Source organism: Oncorhynchus gorbuscha, linkage group LG22 (genome assembly GCF_021184085.1).
Source record: "Oncorhynchus gorbuscha isolate QuinsamMale2020 ecotype Even-year linkage group LG22, OgorEven_v1.0, whole genome shotgun sequence".
In the NCBI taxonomy this organism is placed as follows: Eukaryota; Metazoa; Chordata; class Actinopteri; order Salmoniformes; family Salmonidae; genus Oncorhynchus; species Oncorhynchus gorbuscha.
Genome location: NC_060194.1, coordinates 1,896,756 through 1,923,150, shown reverse-complemented (window position 1 = coordinate 1,923,150; position 26,395 = coordinate 1,896,756). Strand labels below are relative to the sequence as shown.

Below are 26,395 nucleotides of genomic sequence, written 5' to 3'. Positions count from 1 at the left end.
CCAAGACCAAAGAGCTGTCAAAGGACACCAGAAACAAAATTGTAGACCTGCACCAGGCTGGGAAGACTGAATCTGCAATAGGTAAGCAGCTTGGTTTGAAGAAATCAACTGTGGGAGCAATTATTAGGAAATGGAAGACATACAAGACCACTGATAATCTCCCTCGATCTGGGGCTCCACGCAAGATCTCACCCCGTGGGGTCAAAATGATCACAAGAACAGTGATCAAAAATCCCAGAACCACATGGGGGAACCTAGTGAATGACCTGCAGAGAGCTGGGACCAAAGTAACAAAGCCTACCATCAGTAACACACTACGCCGCCAGGGACTCAAATCCTGCAGTGCCAGACGTGTCCCCCTGCTTAAGCCAATACATGTCCAGGCCCATCTGAAGTTTGCTAGAGAGCATTTGGATGATCCAGAAGAAGATTGGGAGAATGTCATATGGTCAGATGTAATATAATATAACTTTTTGGTAAAAACTCAACTCGTCGTGTTTGGAGGACAAAGAATGCTGAGTTGCATCCAAAGAACACCATACCTACTGTGAAGCATGGGGGTGGAAACATCATGCTTTGGGGCTGTTTTTCTGCAAAGGAATGAATGAATGGGGCCATGTATTGTGAGATTTTGGGTGAAAACCTCCTTCCATCAGCAAGGGCATTGACGATGAAACGTGGCTGGGTGACAATGATCCCAAACACACCACCCGGGCAACGAAGGAGTGGCTTCGTAAGAAGCATTTCAAGGTCCTGGAGTGGCCTAGCCAGTCTCCAGATCTCAACCCCATAGAAAATCTTTGGAGGGAGTTGAAAGTCCGTGTTGCCCAGCAACAGCCCCAAAACATCACTGCTCTAGAGGAGATCTGCATGGAGGAATGGGCAAAAATACCAGCAACAGTGTGTGAAAACCTTGTGAAGACTTACAGAAAACTTTTGACCTCTGTCTTTGCCAACAAGGGTATTTAACAAAGTATTGAGATAAACTTTTGTTATTGACCAAATACTTATTTTCCACCATAATTTGCAAATAAATTAATAAAAAATCCTACAATGTGATTTTCTGGATTTTTTTTTTTCTCATTTTGTCTGTCATAGTTGAAGTGTACCTATGATGAAAATTACAGGCCTCTCTCATCTTTTTAAGTGGGAGAACTTGCACAATTGGTGGCTGACTAAATACTTTTTTTGCACCACTGCATACCCTTTCCCATTTGAGTGAAGAACAGAAACAGGGTGTCCTTCATCAGCAGTTGATTGTATTATTTGGCACACAAAAGTAAAATGCATTCTGTGTTGCAACTCCAACTGCAGTCTATTGTGGTATTTTGGACTCAGTAATTGCAGAATAACTGCAGTTACACTACAAAATTACTGCAATCTTTTTTTCGCAATTGGAAAAGACCTAATTTAAGCATAAATGCCACATCGCTAGAGATTGATTTTCCTTCTCAATACTTGAATCATCCAAGAGCATTTATTTTCTGTAGCTTGTTGGAGGACTCTAAATGTGGTAGGTTAATGCATAATAAACCATTGGAACTGAATGCAATCACTCTAAGAGTGAACGCTCTCTCTCTCTCTCATAACTAGGTGGCAAATCAAAATGATAGCTTTTTCACAGTGCCGAAATAGAACAATAACTGTCTGGCAGGCCACCGGATTAGGACTGACTCAAACCAACACGTGCTTCAATAAATTCAAATTGACGTCGTTTCATTTCACAGCTCTGACCTTTATCATTAAGCTGATGTTCTCTGTTGCTTTGACAACCGTGGAGATGGGCAGCACAGGTGAGCAAAGGCTTCTATAATCAGGCATGAAAGTGCCAGCGGTGTCACCTTTCAGAGTTTTGCGGGAGCTATAAAAAGAGCTTACTGAAATAAGACCGAGCAGCTGACTGAGAGCACAGCACACTGATGATGACTTCAAATCTCTCAACTCTCTTTGCTGTGTGCACCTCAGCAACGCAGACACCGAGGGAAGATATAGCCCACCGAGGGTCATATCTGTAAGAAGCCCCTTTGGGAGGTTTTGAAAGCCGTGCATGGGCAAAAACAGGAAGCACAGTCTGTATAAGATACCTCAGGTGACAGTATATATTGGATGACGCAGATTTGGAGTTATATTGTCGATGGTCATGGATCAGCCATTAATCCACATTCACTAAAGAGTTTTCCCACGGATACAGGCTGTCCATCTAGTTAGGATCATCAAGGATTGCATTGAGCATTGAGCCATTCCTGTACCACATGCACACCGTAGCCAGGAGTTTATGTTAAGGGCAATAGATTTACACTGACAAACTGCAACTTTGACCTCTCACCACACAGAGGACTGGTTTGAGTGGTATTTCATGTATAGCTCAATGCAAGGGTACAAGTGAATCTTCAGGACATTGCTGACTGAATTGACTGATTGAGCTTTGCTCGAGTCTACATCAAGTTAGTAATTTCATTTGAACTGTAGATGAGACATGCTGTAATGGGTGCTTGCAAGTTCTAGCAAGTGCCAGAGTCACTGAGGTACTGAAGTTCACTCTGTCTAGACGTTTGTGAAGATTGAACATTATGAACAACAGCCTACTGTCCTTTCACGAAGACAGTGAAGTGATATTGTTTTGATTAATACAGGTGGCATTAGGCCTTTATTAATACAAAAAGAAAACAATAATGAATATATGCGATGCTGCACGTGTCACATACCACAATGCATATCAATGACAATTGTTGTTTTCCATCAATATAGCCATTCGACTTTCATCAAACCTATTTCTATCTGACAATAGCAGATGAATAAAAGGATGTGCCTTTATTGCAGGATACAATCCCAGAATCAATGTTCATTTGCTAAGAACAGTGACAAAGCCTGGATGGTGAACTCAAGAAAACATTGGCACTTTTAGGAAATATTTGGCAAGGGGTCTGGCAAAAGATAATAAAAAAGTGACTACACATTTTTGTAAATTATGTAGCACACATACTTCGTTGACAATCATTTCCTGTGAACTAGTAAGAAACAATTCAACTACACACCACTACCTATTGTACTTCTCATTACTCATTGACATGAATACTTTGGGCTCAAATCAGTCGAATCCACATTACTTAGGCCTAATGCATTAGTATATTAACAGACACGTTTCTTTGTGGTTGAACATGAATTACTGTCTACAAGTTAGACTCACAGATATGTAAGCACAGCAGAATGTACATTTGTATAGTTGATGCCATTATTAGCATAACACATGAAAGCACCTCTAGGTGATCAAAAGAAGGGCATAAACATGCTGTAAACTGTATTCAGAAAGAAATGACTTTGAAACTACTTTGAAATATTAGGTTGCTTTGTAATCTTTATACACATGTTACCTTTTCTGTCGAAGTCCTCTTAGTGTTGCACAGAATTACATCAGTGCTCAAAACCTCCATAAATGTTACAGGTACCCCTAAAGCCATTTACATTACTTAATGGTTTCCTCAAATATATATTTTAATTTTCTTAACGCTAGTACACTACACAATCATACACACTACGATCTAGTTATCCTCAGACCAAATTAAATTCACAGCGCATAGTTCAGTTGAAAGATGACATTTACCTCTCAAGCTTTGCATGACCTCTTGTAATAGAAAAGCATTTTTATTCCAGGCTAAATAGTTTGTGTGCTTTTCCACCATATGGATACATTTTGATTCAACATAATCTTCAACTGTTATTACGATGCGTCTGCTTGTTAATGGCTAAATTAAAAGTTACCTACTGCATCTTGTCTGTAACCATAGAACCCATTGTTACCTACTGCATCTTGTCTGTAACCACAGAACCCATTGTTACCTACAGCATCTTGTCTGTAACCATAGAACCCATTGTTACCTACTGCATGTTGTCTGTAACCACAGAACCCATTGTTACCATCTTGTCTGTAACCATAGAACCCATTGTTACCTACTGCATGTTGTCTGTAACCATAGAACCCATTGTTACCTACTGCATGTTGTCTGTAACCATAGAACCCATTGTTACCATCTTGTCTGTAACCATAGAACCCATTGTTACCTACTGCATGTTGTCTGTAACCATAGAACCCATTGTTACCTACTGCATGTTGTCTGTAACCATAGAACCCATTGTTACCTACTGCATGTTGTCTGTAACCATAGAACCCATTGTTACCTACTGCATGTTGTCTGTAACCATAGAACCCATTGTAACCAAATGGTCAATCCTTGTTGGATTTTGAAACACACAGAACTCAATCTGTCATTCATATCTATATACAGTAGTTTTATATCTGTATAGTTTGACTTTTTCAAACTCTTCAGAGGCCAGCTGAGATCTGTGTTGACCAATATCATTATTACGGTTATGCTATGTACAACATTTTACATTCGGATTTAAGATCAATATCATACGCAAACTTCCTCAACCTTCAGAATCACCTCAAAGGTACTTTGCAATCTCTCTTTTCTCCTTTCAGTTAAACTCTTTCCCCTTCCAAACACTTAGTGGAAATTCATTTCTAACTTGCGAGCGTTTTTTCTTGACTAGTCAAAGAAATCGATTAGCAACCAAACATCTGGGAACAATGTGTTTTTGTACTTAACTTTAACGCCAAAAGCAACATAGCAGTTAATATACAGTAGTTACCAATGTGCCCAATACTTATGTACTGTTGCCCCAAACAACCCCTGACCTGAATTCATCCCAATATGTCTTTCCATGAAAATGTTACGTTTGACACATTTCTCTGTGTTCTTGTGTGAATGTGTCCACGTACATTTTTACAACCCATATCGTTAAAAATCATTCCCAAGTTGAAAATAATAACAGCCCATTTCAATGACACGTGACAGTGGGTCACTAGCCTACCAACATCTGACACCCCAGAAACACAATCTTTATAGATTATCAGGTCAGTCACAGAACTCTTTCCACTCCTCTGTCGACTGGTCAGTATACACAGTACCAGTCAAAAGTGTGGACACACCTATTCATTCAAGGGTTTTTCTTTATTTTTACCATTTTCTACATTGTAGAATAATAGTGAAGACATCAAAACTATGGAATAACACATATTGAATCATGTAGTAACCAAAAAAGTGTTAAACAAATCAAAATATATTATATATTTTAGATTCTTCAAAGTAGCCACCCTTTTCCTTGATGACAGCTTTGCACACTCCGGGCATTCTATCAACCACTTTCACATGATTCATATATGTTATTTATTTCATCGTTTCGATGTCTTCACTATTATTCTACAATGTAGAAAATGGTAAAGGTAAAGAAAAACCTTTGAATGAATAGTTGTGTCCAAACTTTTGGCTGTTACTGTCTATTCAACAGAAGTATCTCTTTGATTTTTAAACGGATTGATAATGTAAATTGTCTGTCGTCGATGTTGATTCGTCACAGACCATCTCTCTTGCAAGACACCGCAAGCTTCTTCCTACCCGGCTTCACTTCCTATGTTGGTGACTTCTCGTTGTGTTGCGGCAACATGCTGGAGATCTACTTCCTGTCGTATTCGTCCTCCTTGCCCTCTTCCACTGCCTCCACAGTGAATTTCCCTACCTCCCCTATCCGGATGGCGGCCGGCTCCTCCACGGGACCCTCCCTCTTGGTTTCCCTCTCCGTTACAACCTCCGTGTAGGTTACTACTGGGGTTTTACTGACTTCCGGGCTTTTTCTTCCCTTGACTGGGGTCACCGCCTCATCGACCTCCCCGTCAGCCTCAGCTCCCTCCTGGCCCTCGGCCACGGTCCTCTCCTTCTTCAGCTTGATGCGGAAGGACTCCTTGGTGGGGGCCTTCTTGGCGATGTTCTCCTTCAGCCTCTCGCCAGAGTGCTTGATGCGCTCGCTGGCCTGGTGCATCTTCTCCCGTCTTTCGGGGGGCACCATTTTCTCGCCCATGTTGTGGAACTTGGTGCCCAAGTTGTCCTTGGTCTTGGTCATGGTCTCCTTGGAGAAGGCCTGCTTGATGCTTTCAATGCCCTTCATGCCTGACGCCTTCAAGCGGGCAGTTCTGGATCCTCCTTCAGTCTCGTCCACTGTCATGTATTCCTCATCTGAGGAGATGTCCCCTGGGACATCGTAGGTGTCTGGTTCGATCACCAACCCCTCCATACCAACAGCTCCTTTTGGGGTCTTTGTCACGGCCACCGAAGGGATCTCATGTTCCCCCTAAAGAAAGGCAAATGAACAAATGAATAAAGTACAATAATATGGGTTGGCTTCTTAAGTTATAATATAATACATACAATAATATACAATAATATTATATAGCCAATGGTTGAGTGCAGACTTTGGTTCAAATAGTATTAGTATTTAAAAAAAACTTGATTACGTTTTTCTGGTGCAATGGAATAGTCCCAAAAATGCCAACCATGTGGCCTCCAGAAACTCTCAATCAAAAGCTTGATTACGTTTTTCTGGTGCAATGGAATAGTCCCAAAAATGCCAACCATGTGGCCTCCAGAAACTCTCAATCAAAAGCTCAAAGTCTTTGAAAAGAAAAACATACAATTTGAAACCAGGTCTGCTTGACCTTCACTTTTTGGGCAATTATGGAGAAATTATACAAGCTTTCTCTTCTCTCCCGTCTCTCTCAGACGTTTGGTTTTGTAACAGTTTGCTACGTCTTTGAGGTAGCAACAGTAACCACTCAATACCGTGGCCAATGTTTCTCACAGGGATCACAGAGGTTGGTGGAAAGATCAGTTTCTCAAAGATAACCTGAACTTCTCTGAGTGGGTGTTCTCAGCAAATAACTCAGACAACTTGGCCCAAAACATGAGAAACGTGATCAATGATAAACCCAAGAATAGCATCGAAAGATGTGCCTTTAATGACCCTTTTAGTGTTAAAACGTACATTACTAGCACTAAGTGCTGAATCTCCCTCTCTATCATGCATTCCTAAAAAGTGGTAGTGACCTCCCTTCTGATGACTGGGCAACCTGCTGGGTTCTGCAGGTGGCTTTGAGTCTGAGACCCAATGAATTCTAATAAAGATTCAGCCACCTCCAACAATCACTCTCACGAATCAAGAGGGCGAGTCGTCTGAACACGCCCAGACTCTGTGATTGACACAACAATTACACCACCGGGGAATGTTTCATTTTCATACCTGATGTTGCCCGCCAATAATAATAGATTATTGGCCGACCGACATGGCAACCACCCATAAGATGACAGTCATTGGTCACAACCACCCATAAGATGACAGTCATTGGTCACAACCACCCATAAGATGACAGTCATTGGTCACAACCACCCATAAGATGACAGTCATTGGTCACAACCACCCATAAGATGACAGTCATTGGTCACAACCACCCATAAGATGACAGTCATTGGTCACAACCACCCATAAGATGACAGTCATTGGTCACAACCACCCATAAGATGACAGTCATTGGTCACAACCACCCATGGTGTGGTGCGTTCGACTCCACCCATAAGATGACAGTCATTGGTCACAACCACCCATGGTGTGGTGCGTTCGACTCCACCCATAAGATGACAGTCATTGGTCACAACCACCCATGGTGTGGTGCGTTCGACTCCACCCATAAGATGACAGTCATTGGTCACAACCACCCATGGTGTGGTGCGTTCGACTCCACCCATAAGATGACAGTCATTGGTCACAACCACATTGGGCTTGTGCTTCTGTCAACGGATGGTGTGGTGCGTTCGACTCCACCCATAAGATGACAGTCATTGGTCACAACCACATTGGGCTTGTGCTTCTGTCAACGGATGGTGTGGTGCGTTCGACTCCACCCATAAGATGACAGTCATTGGTCACAACCACATTGGGCTTGTGCTTCTGTCAACGGATGACTCCACCCATAAGATGTGGTGGGCTTGTGCTTCTGACTCCACCCATAAGATGACAGTCGCTGGTCACAACCACATTGGGCTTGTGCTTCTGTCAACGGATGGTGTGGTGCGTTCGACTCTACTTCATTCATGTTGAAATCTGATCTTATTGGTGCCTGTGTTGTCATGGTTACATAACGATACATGGACGGATCGGGCTCGTGGTACAGAGTAGGAGACTGCACAATATGTTGTAAATTCTCTCTGTCAACCCAGTAGCAGTAGCTGGTCATTCAGTGTCTGTATAAGATTGATGATGTCCGTGCTTATGTATAACCCCAAAAACAAGGGATAACGACAGCTTGACTGCGACAACAAAGACCTTGCCGCTATACAGGATATACATGACTTTGACAAATATGTTGTTACCTTGTGTTTGTTAATTCTAGCTTGGAAAGTTTGGCTGTACAAGCCCAATATCTATCCTCAAAACAATGCCACCCTCACAAAATCTACAGCCATTTATCTGTGTCCTATTACTGGCCCATACTGGCACCAATAAGGTCAGATTTCAACATGAATAAAGTAGCGTCGAACGCACACCCTCCGTTGACAGAAGCACAAGCCCAATGTGGTTGTGACCAATGACTGTCATCTGAGCTGTTGTGTCACATTTGTCAGTCTTGCTATGCTTTGCCACTGGCAATGACTGTCTCTATAACAAACATCGCTTGCTTCCTAACTGAAGTTAAATGGCCATTGCAGCCATTGCTGTGTCAGAGGCAAAAGCACTATATTAGGAGATCTCTGCCCTGCTAGCCAGGCCCTCAGAATAACCCGACAGTAAATCAGTCATCTGGAAATCCTACACTCAGACTGTCCTATTCAGGCAAGAGGGAAATGAAGCCCCTCCTAGGGATCATCACAGAGGAAAGATGAGATTCACTAAACACTTATTGTAAAGTGTAGTATAACTATCATCTTCAGAAGCCACGTTTTAATGTTGACTACAGAGACTGACAGGAATTGGTACTAATGGCCATTCACAATTAGCCTCAAATATTTCCACGAAAAGCTAGTCAGTCGTATATAATGATTTGCCATTAAAATGTTTCTTTGACCTTACTGATATTAGCCTATACAAACGCATTGCATAACAAACGCATTGCATAACAGATTCACTAGATGGAACAACACATAGTCCCCTCCGAAAAGTGTCTGTCCTATATCTGAGATATAAGAAAAAACATTTTTTAAACTTGTATTTAACCACTTATTTTTGGCACTCAACAGTCTTCATATACCAGTCAAACGTTTGTACACACCTGCTCATTCAAGGATGTAATTTTTTTTTAAACTATTTTTTACATTGTATAATAATAGTGAAGACCTAAAAAAATATGAAATAACACATATGGAATCATGAGTGTGCAAAGCTGTCATCAAGGGTGACTACTTTGAAGAATCTCAAATATACAATATATTTTGATTTGTTTAACACTTTTTTGGTTACTACATGATTCCATATGTGTTATTTCATCGTTTTGATGTCTTCACAATGATTCTACAATGTAGAAAATAAAGAAAAACCCTTGAATAAGTAGGTGTGTTTTGACTGGTACTGTATACTTCCATTCATTTTTTTCAACTGGTACGGGGGCCCCTGAAAATGAGTCTTGTGAAGCCTGTGAGCATCCTCCAGCAAAACAATGTGCACTACCATTCAGAAGTTTGGAGTCACTTAGAAATGTCCTTGTTTTCGAAAGTTGACCATTAAAATAACATCAACTTGATCAGAAACACAGTGTAGACATTGTTAATGTTGTAAATGACTATTGTAGCTGGAAACGTATTATTTTTTTGATTTTTAACGGAACATCTACATAGGCGTACAGAGGCCCATTATCAGAAACCATCACTCCTTTGTTCCAACGGCACGTTGTGTTAGCTAATCCAAGTTCATTATTTTAAAAGGCTAATTGATCATTACAAAACCCATTTGAAATTATGTTAGCACAGCTGACAGCTGTTGTTCTGATTAAAGAAGCAATAAAACTGGAGACTAGTTGGTATCAGCATCAGCATTTGTGGGTTCGACAGGCTCAAAATCTCAGTCTATTCTTGTTCTGAGAAATGAAGGCCAGCAGAAATTGCCAAGAAACTGAACAGGTACAACGCTGTGTCACAGAACAGCGCAAACTGGCCCTAACCAGAATAGAAATAAGAGTCTTCACTGTCTAGTTTGAGAAACAGACACCTCACAAGTCCTCAACTGACAGCTTCATTAAATATTACCCGCAAAACACCAGACAGTGAAGAGGCGACTCCGGGATGAGGCAGTCCAGTCTCAACGAAGTGAAGGCGACTCCAGGATGCTGGCCTTCTAGGCAGAGTTCCTCTCAGTGTCTGTGTTATTTTACTCACTCTAGACTCCAGGATGCTGGCCCTAGGCAGAGTTCCTCTGCCAGCATCCTTAATCATTTGTTTTTATTGGCCAGTCTGAGATATGGCTTTTTCTTTGCAACTCTCACATCCCGGAGTCGCCTCTTCACTGTTGACGTTGAGACTGGTGTTTTGCGGGATGTCTCTTGGACTGACAAACACAGCTCTGGCTCTGTCACCTTTCACCACAGATGTAGAAGTGCAACATGCAGTGGATTGAGATGCATCCAATGCTTAAACTGACAGATTTTGGGAGGGGGCGGGGACATCATGATAGATTTACGCGGGGGCGGGGACATCAACTTCAGGGGGATTTAAAGCAATGGTGTTTCAAATGCCATGACTTATCTGAGAGCTAAAGTCACCTGCATTAAAAATGTTTGGTCTTTCCAACATTGATCGCTACAGGGGAAATCACTACCGTCTTCATTCTTTTACAATAAATACATGTGACACCCACTGACTGCTGATATCGCTTTCTCGTTAGCCTAGTAAGAGGTTGCCCCAAAGCAGGGTCACGTGATTGGCAGACCCTCATTCTTCAGTCTGCTGCCACATAAGAAGGCAGTTTATCGTGTCCCCATTGGCAGCGGGGAGCATACCATGCTCCCAGAATAGAACTCTCTGTCACGGCCACACAGCAGCTGTTTCTTTCAGTGGAATGCACACAGAGCTTTCACTGCCCCCGGAAGTACCTTTAACGGGAGCTATATGTCCTATTAATACAGAAAGTTTGAAGTCTCTTTTAGGCTACCTAGTATCTATTTTCATCAAAGTCATATACTATAACTTCACTCATACCAATGTCTTAGAGTGGGGCATGTTTTTTTTCCTTACTGTCCCTGTGCTCTTAACTGCTAGGCTACCTGGCAGTAGTACTCGAAGGCCCTTAAATGGTACCCATTTCTCAATGCATCTAACTCGTACTTATCAGAGTCAGCGCTTTAATTTGTTACTGTCTTGAAATTGCTCTAATATCTACCACAAAAAAAGATAATTCGCTTGAACTGTATCTAATATCCAGCGACTTAAAACTGACCTAGTACGGTATATCTTCACTGACTTGCACCACTGGCCAATAAATGGACTTGCTCAGAAGATAGTTCTCTGATGTAGTATCATTAATACTTTACACACACATAGTATCAATTGTTTATAGAGCATCGTGGAGGTATATTAGACCGCTGAGCATAGTTTTGTTGCAACTTCTGGTACGCCCATTGTGTACAATACTCTCCTGCTCTTGCATGAGTGCATTTGCATATTCTCCGGTCAGAACCTGTCCGAACTTGTTGTAGGCATTAGCATATCTCCCCCCTGGCGCACCTTTGCCTGTTGTTTCATTACTAAACATAAGTTTGTATGCGTGTGCGTTCATACAACAGTAAGCACCATATCCTATTTTCTCAATGGCATATTGTGTCATGTTGTTTGCTATTTTAGCACACAGGGTTAAATTATAATTCTATTACTCATTGAAGCCTCATGCCCTGTAATTGGTATCTGTATAGAGAATGTGTACAGTGTTAATTCCTTTTACTGTAACCGCGGACATGCAAGGTCTTATTTCTATAGGCTTTATGGTATCCTCTTTCGTTCATGTGCTCATGTACTTTTCCCCATTAGTTCTGTAACTTGTATGCCAATCACAATGGAGAATTGCTAGCTGTTGCTCATCATTTTTTGACGTGGCCCGTCTTGGCCCTTTGGCCTGTGTATCATTAGCTCTGCCCTACATCCTTGTGGAAGCTTTTCAGTTACGGTTTCCTTATGTAACCTAACGGTGCATTCTACAGCTGATTGTGAATGTTATCAGTTAGCATTATTGCAGCTTATTATAGTACTTCATGGTAATATTGCATCATTGCATCCTGGTATTGCTTACATTGCATACTAATTACTCTCTTTATTCAGTTATTTCAGAAAACCACAAATCATTATTGGAACTGGAGTTGCTGACATCTTTTGTCACTGAAGATTGAGGCCCGCTTTTTTTGACTAGCAACATTTAGTGAACGCACACCCCACACTCATTTTCACAGTGCATTTTTTTGAGTGCCCAGTTCACCACCAAGTGCAACCCAATGGTGAACACCCTTACCTGATAAATGATGACCCGGAACTTGTTTCTGGTCAGCAGCTCCTCCTGTGTGGTCTCCACCTTCTTGACTCGCAAGTTCTGCTTCTCCACCCGCGTGCGCACCTCCTTGACATTGGAGCTGACCTTACGCGTCTTCTGGAGCAGCTTCTCCACGGTGCCACTGGTGGTGGTGTGGTCTTTGGCTAGCTTCAGGACATCACCCTGGATGGTCTTGATGTTGGTCTCCAGGTCCAGCTGCTGCTCCTCCATGCGCTGCTGGCCAGCCTGGACGTTGTCGATGATGCCTGCCACACGCTCCAGCAGCGACAGGATGGTCAGGGCGCTGATGGGATTGCCCGCATCGTCCTCCACCCCCAGCACCTCCAGCTTGTCCTGCACGCCGGCCATGCGGTACTTTGACTGATCCATGGAAGCGTTCCTCGAACGGCGATAGGGAAACTTGGATGTTGGGTGAAGAACTTGAGGATATCTGGTTAGACGTGGGTTTATTTGGATAGCTCCAAGACCATTGAGGTACCACCGACTAAGAGACCAGAGACGTGACTACCTACCACAGTGACCCAACTCAGGTCTGGTGCAAAAGAGGAAGCAGACTTCTCCTACCTTTTTAGAATAGGCTGCAGGATCAAGACCTACAAAACAAGCGCCCAGGGGGCAGGAGATAGACTGAAAGGGGTGTGGCGTAGCCAGTTCGCACCACATAGATATAAATACTATTTTGGTAAGGTGACACTGACATTTTGGGAAGATGCAAAGCAGGGGGATGGATGGAAATCCCCCTCTAGCCCACTCGGATACTCCCCGATTAATTTATAATTTTACATTCAACAAGTGGTTGAAAGGATCTATCTAGGCATCGCTTGACGATGCAGCTGTATGTCAAATTCTGACTCATTTGTCGTGACATGGAAAGACAACGCTTTGGTCATCTGCCTTGAGTACCCATCCCAGGAATTTTGAGAGGAGTAAACATAGTAGAGCTGCCCTTTTTGAGTTCCCCGGGGCAGCAAAGTCCACACATTGAGTGGCAGTGAGATCAGGAGCCATTTATATTGTCTACCAGCAACATTGTACTGCAGTGAGTGTCAAAGTGGCGCCATATTGGAATTATGAGCAATGAGCAGCTGCTGAAGTGAAGTACTTGAGTGTTACTTACTGTTCCCTTATTGATTTGTTCATGTGCCGAAATCCATATTGTGTGTTGTTGCAAATCACTTATTTAATCTAGATGATTTGTTTTCAATATTGCAATGAACACAAATCACAATGAACAACCTTATCCTATACTTGGCAAATGACTTAGCAAATGGGAAAACTTGGTGAATGGGGACTCCTTTAAGCATTACAATACCACCAAATGAGAGTTTCTGTATATGACAACATTTCCTCTACTTTCTGGTGCATTGTTCTATAATTCCATCTAAATTCCTGTGGCAGCAAAGCCCTGACGATAATAAACAGTCGCACTTTTGTCCTGCCGCTGCACCACCTGATCTCCTTACTATCCCAACTCTTCCTATGCTTCATTATATGTCGTCCCCGTTTCCATGGAGGTCCAGCTTCCATTGATTTCTTCTCGGAATATTAAGAGGTCCGATAGTCACGGCCTTGCTACCTCCCGAAACCAGTGGGCTGAGACTGCCTTGAGGATCAACCTCCCTTTCCCAATCAGGGTCTGGTCCCATTTACTCTCATCCCCTTGGGGAGTGTGCCGGGGGGGCTGCTGAATCGCCTCAACTGATGCCAGCAGCTGCTTCTGCTCTTGAAAATCCTCACCCCCACCACAGCGTCTCCACTGTCTATAATTACACGGCAGCATAGGGGCTGAGCCAGTGAGCCTACCACCCCCTCAATCTCCCCTTCCATATTAGAGTACCCCTCCACCACCCTTCCGAAATGTATGTTTATTTTCACGAGGAGAGGCTCTGACCTCTGCTCCCATTCTGGGCTTCTGCAAACGAGTAGTTTTTAATTAGATTTGAGTGCCAATTAATGATCCAATCCCCCTCCTGCTGTGGTCGGAACTACAGATGGATGGTGGGGGGGGGGGGGTTTCTGATGACATCGCTGGAGGCCATGTTCATCCTTGTACACAAAACATCCCTTCTGGGTTGTGTTCAGCACCCGGGTCATGTTCAGTATGCACGAAATGTAAGAAAACAGTCCCAAACAGAGAAAAACTGGGATGCACTATCTGAACTTTTATTTTCCTTTGCAAAACTAAAAGATGACACCCAGAGTTCTTTTGCACCTCTGTGGGGGTAGCACACTGATTTGTAGCCTGTATCTGTATTGACCAGAACAACAGGAGATCAACCTTAGTCTATTGTGTATGTGTGCAAACAGGGAAGAAGAGTCTCTGGTGGGCAGTCACATGGGTAGAGAGAAGGTCATCTCATTCATCTCTGTCAATGCTTCCATTCTATCATACACATGCACAAACACACACAAACAAACACCCATGCACAAACTCCAAATGCATTCACACCAATTGCACAGCACATTTCCTCAACACATTAAACACATGTGCTCTCAATCTCACTCATATGCTACCATGCATACACATATACTCATTAACCCCAGTGACATTGTAAAAAAAATGCATCATGGCCCCTTTTATATGGCATCAAATCAGCCTCCAAAGTCCACTGCGCCCGAAGATGGCGCTATCGAGCAAGATCCTTGAGAAGGCAAGCCGTGAGACGACAGCGCATAGGATGGGTCTCACGAGTGCCCAGGCAGCGTGGGAGGTGGGGTTGCAAATTAAAACTGAGTTTCATGTGTGACTTCGAGAAAACAGAACATCATTGAAGCATGCAAAATATTAATTTGAGAGCAGAGATTTTTGTTTTGTTTCGCAGGGATACTTATTTTTTAAACATTTTATTTCACCTTTATTTAAATAGGCTATGGTGGGACATTAATTACAATATAGCAATTAAACACTGGAATGGTAGGATGTCCAGAAGATGAATGTGCAAGTTGAGATACTGGGGTGCAAAGGAGCAAGATAAATAAATAAATACAGTATGGGGATGAGGTAGATTGGATGAGCTATTTACAGATGAGCTATGTACAGGTGCAGTGATCTGTGAGCTGCTCTGACAGCTGGTGCTTAAAGCTATTGAGGGAGGTAAGAGTCTCCAGCTTCAGAGGTTTTTGCAGTTCGTTCCAGTCATTGGCAGCAGAGAACTGGAAGGAGAGGCGGCCAGAGGAGGTGTTTGGTGCTAACTGCACATTGTTTTTCTGTTAGGGAATGTTTTTATACATTTTTTTATTTCACCAGGTGAGGCCAGTTGCGAACAAGTTCTCATTTACAACTGCGACCTGGCCAAGATAAAGCAAAGCAGTGCGACAAAAACAACACAGAGTTACACATAAACAAACGTACAGTCAATAACACGATAGAAAAATCTATGTACAGTGTGTGCAAATGTAGCAAGAGTAGGGAGGTAAAGCAATAAATAGGCCATAGAGGCTAAATAATTACAACTTAGCATTAACACTGGAGTGATGTGCAGATGATGATGTGCAAGTAGAGATACTGGGGTGCAAAAGAGCAAGAGGATAAATAACAATATGGGGATGAGGTAGTTGAGTGTGCTATTTACAGATTGGCTGTGTACAGGTACAGCTGCTCATACCGCTGATGCTTAAAGGTAGAGATAGAAGACTCCAGCTTCAGTCATTTTTGCAATTTGTTCCAGTCATTGGGAGCAGAGAACTGGAAGGAAAGGCAGGCCAAAGGAAGTGTTGGCTTTGGGGATGATCAGTGAAATATACCTGCTGGAGCATGTGCTACAGGTGGGTGTTGCTATGGTGATCAGTGAGCTGAGATAAGGAGGGGCTTTACCTAGCAAGAACTTATAGATGATCTGGAGCTAGTGGGTTTGTCAACTAATATGTAGTGAGGGCCAGCCAACAAGAGCATATAGGTCGCAGTGGTGGGTAGTATATGGGGCTTTGGTGACAAAACGGATGGCACTGTGATAGACTGCATCCAATTTGTTGAGTAGTGTTGGAGGCTATTTTGTAAATGACATCGCCGAAGTCGAGGATCGGTAGGATGGTCAGTTTTACGAGGGTATGTTTGGCAGCATGAGTGAAGGAGGCTTTGTTGTGAAATAGGAAGCTGATTCTAGATTAAATCTTGGGATTGGAGATGCTTAATGTGAGTCTGGAAGGAGAGTTTACAGTCTAACCAGACACCTAGGTATTTGTAGTTGTCCACCAATTCTAAGTCAGAACCGTCCAGAGTAGTGATGCTAGGCGAGCGGGCGGGTGCAGGCAGCAATTGGTTGAAGATAATGCATTTAGTTTTACTAGCATGTAAGAGCAGTTGGAGGCCACGGAAGAAGTGTTGTATGGCACTGAAGCTCATCTGGTGGTTAGTTAACACAGTGTCCAACGAATGGCCAGAAGTATACAGAATGGTGTCGTCTGCGTAGAGGTGGATCAGAGAATCACCAGCAGCAAGAGCGACATCATTGATGTATACAGAGAAGAGAGTCGGCCCGAGAATTGAACCCTGTGGCACCCCCATAGAGACTGCCATAGGACCGGACAACAGGCCCTCCGATTTAACACACTGAACTGTATCGGAGAAGTAGTTGGTGAACCAAACGAGGCAATCATTTGAGAAACCAAGGCTGTTGAGTTTGCCAATAAGAATATTGTGATTGACAGAGTTGAAAGCCTTGGCCTGGTCAATGAATACAGCTGCACAGTAATGTCTCTTATCGATGGCGGTTATGATATCGTTTAGGACCTTGAGCGTGGCTGAGGCGCACCCATGACCAGCTCTGAAACCAGATTGCATAGTGAAGACGGTACGGTGAGATTCAAAATGGTCAGTAATCTGTTTGTTAACTCTGCTTTCAAAGACCTAAAAAGGCAGGGTAGAATAGATATAGGTCTGTAGCAGTTTGGGTCTAGAGTGTCTCCCCCTTTGAAGAGGGGGATGACTGCGGCAGCTTTCCAATCTATGGGAATCTCAGACAATACGAAAGAGAGGTTGAACAGGCTAGTAATAGGGGTTGCAATCATTTTGGCAGATAATTTTAGAAAGAGAGGGTCCAGATTGTCTAGCCCGGCTGATTTATAGGGGTCCAGATTTTGCAGCTCTTTCAGAACATCAGCTATCTGGATTTGGGTGAAGGAGAAGCTGGGGTGGTTTGGGCGAGTTACTGTGGGGAGCGCAGGGCTGTTGACCAGGGTAGGGTTAGCCAGGTGGAAAGCATGGCCAGCCGTAGAAAAATGCTTATTGAAATTCTCAATTATTGTGGATTTATTGGTAGTGACAGTGTTTCCTAGCCTCAGTGCAGTTGGGAGGAGGTGCTCTTATTCTCCATGGACTTTACTGTGTCCCAGAATATTTTTGAGTTTGTACTACAGGATACAAATTTCTGTTTGAAAAAGCTAGCCTTAGCTTTCCTAACTGCCTGTGTATATTTGTTCCTAACTTCACTGAAAAGTTGCATAGGTAGGTTCATTGATAATTTGTGTGAGATAGAGGGCATCAAGCTTGGATTGTAGGATGGCCGGTGTGTTAAGCAATTCCCAGTTTATATCACCTAGCAGCACGAGTTCAGAAGATAGATGGGGGCAATCAATTCACATATGGTGTCCAGGGCACAGCTGAGGGCAGAGGGTGATCTATAGCAAGCGGCGATGGTGAGAGACTTGTTTCTGGAAAGGTGCATTTTTAGAAGTAGAAGCTCAAACTGTTTTGGTACGGACCTGGATAGTAAGACAGAACTCTGCAGGCTATCTCTCCAGTAGACTGCAACACCGCCTTTGGCAGTTCTATCTTGGCGGAAAATGTTAGGGATGGAAATTTCAGAGTTTTTGGTGGTTTCCCTAAACCATGATTCAAATACGGCTAAGACATCCGGGTTGGCAGAATGTGCTAAAGCAGTGAATAAAGCAAACTTAGGGAGTAGGCTTCTAATGTTAACATGCATGAAACCAAGGCTTTTACGGTTACAGAAGTCAACAAATGAGAGCACCTCTGGAGTAGGATTGGAGCTAGGCACTGCAGGTCCTGGATTAACCTCTACATCACAAGAGGAACAGAGGAGAAGTAGGATAAGGGTACGGCTAAAGACTATAAGAACTGGCCGTCTAGTACGTTAAGAACAGAGAGTAAATGGAGCAGGTTTCTGGGCACGATAGCATAGATTCAAGGCTTAATGTACAGACAAAGGTATGGTAGGAACAGAGTACATTGGAGATAAACCTAGGCATTGAGTAATGAAGAGAGATATAGTGTCTAGAAACGTTTAAACCAGGTGATGTCATCGCATATGTGGGAGGTGGAACAACATGGTTGGTTAAGGCATATTGAGCAGGGCTAGAGGCTCTACAGTGAAATAAGACAATAATCACTAACCAGGACAGTAATGGACAAGGCATCTTGATATTAGAGAGAGGCATGCGTAGCCAAGTGAACATATGGGTCCAGTGAGTGGTTTGGCTGGCTGGGGACACGGCGATTCAGACAGCTAGCAGGCCAGGGATAGCAAGCTAGCAGTTAGCAGGCTGGTTCTAGCAAGCTAACATAAGGGCCTTAGAGGGACGTCGCGATGGGGGAAAGTATGTTTTTGACGTCGATGTCACCGCACGAGGGGTCCAAGTCCAATTGGCAAAATGGGTATAGATGTCCAAGAAACTGGCCGATGGATCAGCCAACAGTCCAATATGCTATAGATAGCTATAGATATTACATGTCAAGACTCAGAAGTTCTCACAAATACACCACATCTCCACATAGATTTCTCCTCACACACCAAAAAAATCTTAATCTCGCAAACTTCAATCTACAACTATAATTTTATTAAAGGTGAAAATTCGAGCCAATGAATATGGTCGTCAGTAGTTAACACAGCCACAAAGTCATAATTATTATGTCTAAACCCCTGTCTATTTCTACCATTTATCTGATTAAATTTTAAACCTCACCCTAACCTTAACCACACTGCTTACCTTATGCCTAACCCTAACCTTAAATCATGTTTTCATTTTTATGATTACAACCGATTTTTGACTGGATGTGGATGTTATCTAGTGGAAACCAGATTTTAACGGTGGTAGTGAAGTAGGGACGATGGCCAAGGATAAAAAGCTCTATAGTTTTTCAGGAAGAACCTAACCAACCAACTAATCAACTATGATACCAGTATCTTTGGTTTAACCAAGAGCATTGTAGCTAGCTAGCTAGCTAGGATACAAAGCTCTATAGTTTTTCAGGAAGAACCTAACCAACCAACTAATCAACTATGATACCAGTATCTTTGGTTTAACCAAGAGCATTGTAGCTAGCTAGCTAGGATAAAAAGCTCTATAGTTTTTCAGGAAGAACCTAACCAACCAACTAATCAACTATGATACCAGTATCTTTGGTTTAACCAAGAGCATTGTAGCTAGCTAGCTAGCTAGGATACAAAGCTCTATAGTTTTTCAGGAAGAACCTAACCAACCAACTAATCAACTATGATACCAGTATCTTTGGTTTAACCAAGAGCATTGTAGCTAGCTAGCTAGGATAAAAAGCTCTATAGTTTTTCAGGAAGAACCTAACCAACCAACTATGATTTCAAAACTGAAATTGAAGTAGGTAGTTATTTGGTATTCTGTTATTAGTGCTGGCTATTGCTTAGGCAATCTAGGTTAGTGTCAGCTAGTAGCTAGCTAGGAAGCTAATTATGTTTAACCACATATAAAAGTTACCAGTATCTTTGGTTTAACCAAGAGCATTGTAGCTAGCTAGCTAAGTTAACGACCTACTGTGCACACTGGTTGAAACAACGTTGTTTCCAAATCAAACCAACGTGGAATAGATGTTGATTTGATGTCTGTGCCCAGTGGGGAAGGGTTAGTAGAGAAGGAGGAGTTGAAAGACCAGCATGACTGGGAGGGAATGAAGGAGGAGGGAGAGGCAGAGTGAGAACAGACAGGGAAGGCCCTCACTGGGGAAGAGGCCCTTGATTGAGATTAGATGAGGGGGGCCAAGAGAGATTAAACTCAGAACTAAATAGACAATATTGTAAACCTCTAACTGTATACCTTTAGACACAGTCTATTTGAAATACAGATTTGATTACTTTAACTCTGGCCGTTTTTGTGCAGTTACAATAAAAGAGAATGGCCTCTAACCGTTTCTCTCTCTCCGTCCCTCTCTTCATGCAGGCCGACTTTCACTATGTGGTAGGGAAGTTGTTGTCTGCTTAGCTGACAGAGATAGGAGATACAGGAGTCCACTCTGTTCCAAGTACCTTGGTCCTCCTCTATTCAAAGCACTCTGGGAGCTTCCTGCGGGTAACCTTTTGTCAAACACCCCAGTGGTACTGAGAGCTCCTCTAATTGCTTTGGCACTGTATCGAAGCGTTGTTATTAGGACATTTGTCACGTAGTAGAGAGGATGACTTGTTATCGACTGTGACTAACTGCTATTTTATTTGGTTAGAAAGGCGCTTCTATGTAGAGGATGGTTCTATACAGAATGTGTAGGTTAGGTAAGGGATGAAGTGAAAACCTATAGGAGGATTGGAAATGACAGCAGGCTGTTCAATACTGAGCAAAATGACTGAGGACTGACGTGGATTGGTACAGCTCAGATCCACATGGTATGTGATCACTTATTTGGCTAAATGATTATCCATAGTTCAATGCATTTCTGTATACACTAAGATGTTAAAACTTTTTCTAAAGTTAAAACCAATTCCCTGACATCCTATATTTACCCACTACACCTACGAGGTTGAGGACAACGAGATTGGACCTGTGAGTCACCTTTGACCTCTCTCACACTGCAGTTGTTCTCAGGAGACGGTGTGTGAAGGGAACATATGTCTGGACCACTACACCTACGAGGTTGAGGACACCGAGATTGGACCTGTGAGTCACCTTTGACCTCTCTCACACTGCAGTTGTTCTCAGGAGACGGTGTGTGAAGGGAACATATGTCTGGACCACTACACCTACGAGGCTGAGGACACCGAGATTGGACCTGTGAGTCACCTTTGACCTTGACATAACTCTCTTCTCAGCCTTTTGGAGTCATGGGTGTTCCCTAACTTATCTTGTGCCTTACACAACTCAGCACATTCACTGAGTGTACAAAACATTAAGAACACTGACACTAATAGTAATATTGCGTTGGACCCCCTTTTTCCCTCAGAACAGCCTCAACAGACACCTCAAAAGGTGTGGAAAACGTTCCACAGAGATGCATGTTGACTTCAATACTTCCCATAGTTGTGTCAAGTTGGCTGGATGTCCATTGCATGGTGGATCATTCTTGATACACAATCGCAGTTCTTGACACAAACCGGTGTGTCTGGCACCTACTACCATACCTCGTCCACAGGCACTTAAATCTTTTGTCTTGCCCATTCACCCTCTGAATGGCACAAATACTCAATCCATGTCTCAAGGCTTAAAACTCCTTCTTTAACCTGTTTCATCCCATTCATCCACACTGATTGAAGTGGATTTAACAAGTGACAACAATAAGGGATCATAGATTTCACCTGGATTCACCTGGTCAGTCTATGTCATGGAAAGAGAACGTGTTCTTAATGTTTTGTACACTCAGTATACATATCCCTCCACCTTCCTCAGTGGAGTTCTGGCTAGGTCATCAAACTCCAATGTGTGTTGTGTTGGTAACGTTACTGGACCAGTGGGAGGTGTTGATGACAGTGATGCATCCCAGTGTGATCTAAACAAACAATTGTTGTGTCAACACTATTCCTGATGACGAGAACCAGATGATATTCTTCCACCCCGGTAAACACACACTTATCTCCTGGTGTATGTTTGCTCTGCTTGAGAGGTGAGTCTACATATGCAAGTGTGTGTGTTGTGTAGGATATACGTTTTGTGTGTATGTGATCGACCACCTTGATTCGGTCTTACGTAGCAAAATTTGAAAATGTGTTTTTTACTTTGGATAAAAGTAGAGACTCAGGGCTAGAAAATGGTATATCATACACTTCAGTTAAGATACAAATGGGAAAGTAATTCTGCTTTGAAAGTTGAACGACAGGCTGAATGATATCATCAGCTTGGGTATCCAAAATAGCATAACTGGTGCATTTTAATACCAATAAATCGATCAGTTTAAACATTAATTTAGTGTTTGTCAATCTAAGCAAATAAGCCAACTAAAAGCAACTTTCTAAACAATGTTTTTGGTTCATTTCTAGCTTATTAGGTGTAAACGGTAGAGTGAAATTGTTACTTAGATCCAAGATGGCGTAGCAGTAAGTCGTCCTGTGGTAACGTCTCTCTGTAAATATCTGTAAATATCGTCTCTTTTTCATTTTAGATATTTTTCTTCGCATATCTTTAAAAACATTTTGCTAAACCTAAGCTTCCAAATACTCTCCTGCAATCCGCCTCACCCAATGTAGCTACTTTTTCTAAAGTATTTATAATTACTTCGGAACCAGAACCCCTCAACTGAAGCTAGCCAGCTAACCACCAGCTATGCTGGCGGTCTTCAGCTAACCGGTCATCAGCTAACCTTTAGCTCGGAAAGCTCTCGCCAGTTCGAACAACGCGACGCTAACCAGAGCATAACAGACCTATTTTTTTTTAATCCCCGGATTCCCTCCGCAAACGGAACATTTTTTCAGCTGGATCTTCACAACTAGCTATCGAGCTAAACCGCAACCATGGTTGATTACTCCTGGCTAGCGTTTCCACCCACATAGCTTGAAGCTAGCTCGGCCAGAGCTCCTGTGTTCCTAGCATACTCCTGGGCTTCTATACCCGGATCCACGACCGGTCTATCGATGTCACTGCATGAAGAGGAATAAACAGACTCACCCCATCGCGACGTCCTCCAAAGGCTAACTCTCTAGCCCTCGCTATCTCCTTGCTTGCTAATTCGGCATGCTAACTACTAGCTTGTTTAGCCCAGGTCCGCTAACTACTACCTTGTTTACCCCGGCCTGTTATTCTGTTAGCTTGTTAGCACAGGCCTGCTAACCGTCTGCATCGCAGTGGCCCATATGTACTTTCTATCTCTTCCCGATTTTTACAATTTGTTTATACCTTCCGGAAACCTGCCTCACCCAATGTGATACGGAATCGCTATTATTTTTAATTTTTAGAACACACTCAAGAACCTCCAGAAGCTAACCAGCTAACTAGCTACAAGCTATTTAGTCATTGTTAGTTTTTTAAAACTTGGATAACACTCGCCAGTCCAGTCCCCCTGCCCCATCAAACCGCTGCCCCTGGACTCTGATCACTTGGCTACATAGCTGATGCACGCTGGATTGTTCATTAATCACGGTACTCCATTCTGCTTGTTTGTTTTATCTGTCGGCCCCGTTGCCTAGTCAATGCCATTTTACCTGCTGTTGTTATGCTAGCTGATTAGCTGTTGTCTCACCCACTGTTTTAGCTAGCTTTCCCAATTCAACACCTGTGATTACTGTATGCCTCGCTGTATGTCTCTCTCAAATGTCAATATGCCTTGTATACTGTTGCTCAGGTTAGTTATGTTATGCAGGTGAATGAGGACCCAAAAGCGACTTGGCGAAAACAGAGTCTTTAATCCAGTAAAGTAACTTTACAATCAAAAGGCATAATTCTACTCGTAATGACGAGAACAGACTGGAGACTTGATCAAGAACTGCAGGTTGCCTCGGGAAGGCACTTGAACGTAGCAGACTCAGACACCTGCTCACCACGCAGCATCTGAGGGAAACACGACACGACAGGGCGAAACATAGACACAGCACGGTGAACAATAGACAAGGATCCGACAGGGCAGGAACGGAAAACAAGGAGAGAAATAGGGACTCTAATCAGGGAAAAGGATCGGGAACAGGTGTGGGAAGACTAAATGATTGATTAGGGGAATAGGAACAGCTGGGAGCAGGAACGGAACGATAGAGAGAAGAGAGAGAGGAAGGGAGAGAGAAAAAGGGGAACGAACCTAAAAAGACCAGCAGGGGGAAAATGAACAGAGGGAAAAGCAAAATGACAAGACAATCTAAGACAAAACATGACAAGTTATCATTGTTTTAGTTCACAATGGAGCCCCTAGTCCCACTCCTCATACCCCTGATACCTCCTTTGTCCCACCTCCCACATATGCGGTGACCTCACCCATTACAACCAGCATGTCCAGAGATAAAACCTCTCTCATCATCACCCAGTGCCTGGGCTTACCTCCACCGTACCCGCACCCCACCATACCCCTGTCTGCGCATTATGCCCTGAATATATTCTACCATGCCCAGAAACCTGCTCCTCTTATTCTCTGTCCCCAACGCTCTAGGCGACCAGTTTTGATAGCCTTTAGCCGCACCCTCATACTACTCCTTCTCTGTTCCGCGGGTGATGTGGAGGTAAACCCAGGCCCTGCATGTCCCCAGGCACCCTCATTTGTTGACTTCTGTGATCGAAAAAGCCTTGGTTTCATGCACGTCAACATCAGAAGCCTCCTCCCTAAGTTCGTTTTACTCACTGCTTTAGCACATTCTGCTAACCCTGATGTCCTTGCCGTGTCTGAATCCTGGCTCAGGAAGGCCACCAAAAATTCTGAGATTTCCATACCCAACTATAACATCTTCCGTCAAGATAGAACTGCCAAAGGGGGAGGAGTTGCAGTCTACTGCAGAGATAGCCTCCAAAGTAATGTCATACTTTCCAGGTCCATACCCAAACAGTTCGAACTACTAATTCTGAAAATTACTCTCTCCAGAAATAAGTCTCTCACTGTTGCCGCCTGCTACCGACCCCCCTCAGCTCCCAGCTGTGCCCTGGACACCATTTGTGAATTGATTGCCCCCCATCTAGCTTCATCTTGCTTTTTTGTTCTGTTAGGTGACCTAAACTGGGATATGCTTAACACCCCGGCAGTCCTACAATCTAAGCTAGATGCCCTCAATCTCACACAAATTATCAAGGAACCCACCAGGTACAACCCTAACTCTGTAAGCAAGGGCACCCTCATAGACGTCATCCTGACCAACTGGCCCTCCAAATACACCTCCTCTGTCTTCAACCAGGATCTCAGCGACCACTGCCTCATTGCCTGTATCTGCTACGGTGCCGCAGTCAAACGACCACCCCTCATCACTGTCAAACGCTCCCTAAAACACTTCTGTGAGCAGGCCTTTCTAATCGACCTGGCCCGGGTATCCTGGAAGGACATTGACCTCATCCCGTCAGTTGACGATGCCTGGGCATTCTTTAAGAGTAACTTCCTCACCATTTTAGATAAGCATGCCCCGTTCAAAAAATGCAGAACTAAGAACAGATACAGCCCTTGGTTCACTCCAGACCTGACTGCCCTTGACCAGCAAAAAAACATCCTGTGGCGGACTGCAATAGCATCGAACAGTCCCCACGATATGCAACTGTTCAGGGAAGTCAGGAACCAATACACGCAGTCAGTCAGGAAAGCTAAGGCCAGCTTCTTCAGGCATAAGTTTGCATCCTGTAGCTCCAACTCCAAAAAGTTCTGGGACACTGTGAAGTCCATGGAGAACAAGAGCACCTCCTCCCAACTGCCCACTGCACTGAGGCTAGGGAACATGGTCACCACCGACAAATCCATGATTATCGAAAACTTCAACAAGCATTTCTCAACGGCTGGCCATGCCTTCCGCCTGGCTACTCCTACCTCGGCCAACAGCTCCGACCCCCCCGCAGCTCCTCGCCCAAGCCTCTCCAGGTTCTCCTTTACCCAAATCCAGATAACAGATGTTCTGAAAGAGCTGCAAAACCTGGACCCGTATAAATCAGCTGGGCTTGACAATCTGGACCCTCTAATTCTGAAACTATCTGCCGCCATTGTCGCAACCCCTATTACCAGCCTGTTCAACCTCTCTTTCATATCGTCTGAGATCCCCAAGGATTGGAAAGCTGCTGCAGTCATCCCCCTCTTCAAAGGGGGAGACACCCAGGACCCAAACTGTTACAGACCTATATCCATTCTGCCCTGCCTATCTAAGGTCTTCGAAAGCCAAGTCAACAAACAGGTCACTGACCATCTCGA

The 26,395-nt window shown here is 43.4% G+C and overlaps 1 protein-coding gene across 1 annotated transcript; it reads right to left on the bottom strand.

Annotated features, from left to right (window-relative positions):
* Positions 1-4,080: 4,080 nt before the first annotated feature.
* cavin4a (caveolae associated protein 4a) lies at positions 4,081-13,014 on the bottom strand. The gene is made up of 2 exons (XM_046322532.1): positions 12,373-13,014; positions 4,081-6,186 (listed from the first exon to the last, which is right to left on the bottom strand). The coding sequence occupies exons 1-2, from the start codon at positions 12,778-12,780 to the stop codon at positions 5,515-5,517; spliced, it is 1,080 nt and encodes a 359-aa protein (XP_046178488.1). The 5' UTR covers positions 12,781-13,014; the 3' UTR covers positions 4,081-5,514.
* Between the last annotated feature and the right edge of the window lie 13,381 nt (positions 13,015-26,395).

Excerpts from the sequence above, each read along its gene's own strand:
- cavin4a (XM_046322532.1), bottom strand. The coding sequence starts at position 12,780 with ATGGATCAGTCAAAGTACCGCATGGCCGGCGTGCAGGACAAGCTGGAG. Across the intron at positions 6,187-12,372 it reads TCCGGGTCATCATTTATCAG|GGGGAACATGAGATCCCTTC; the intron begins GTAAGGGTGTTC and ends GCCTTTCTTTAG.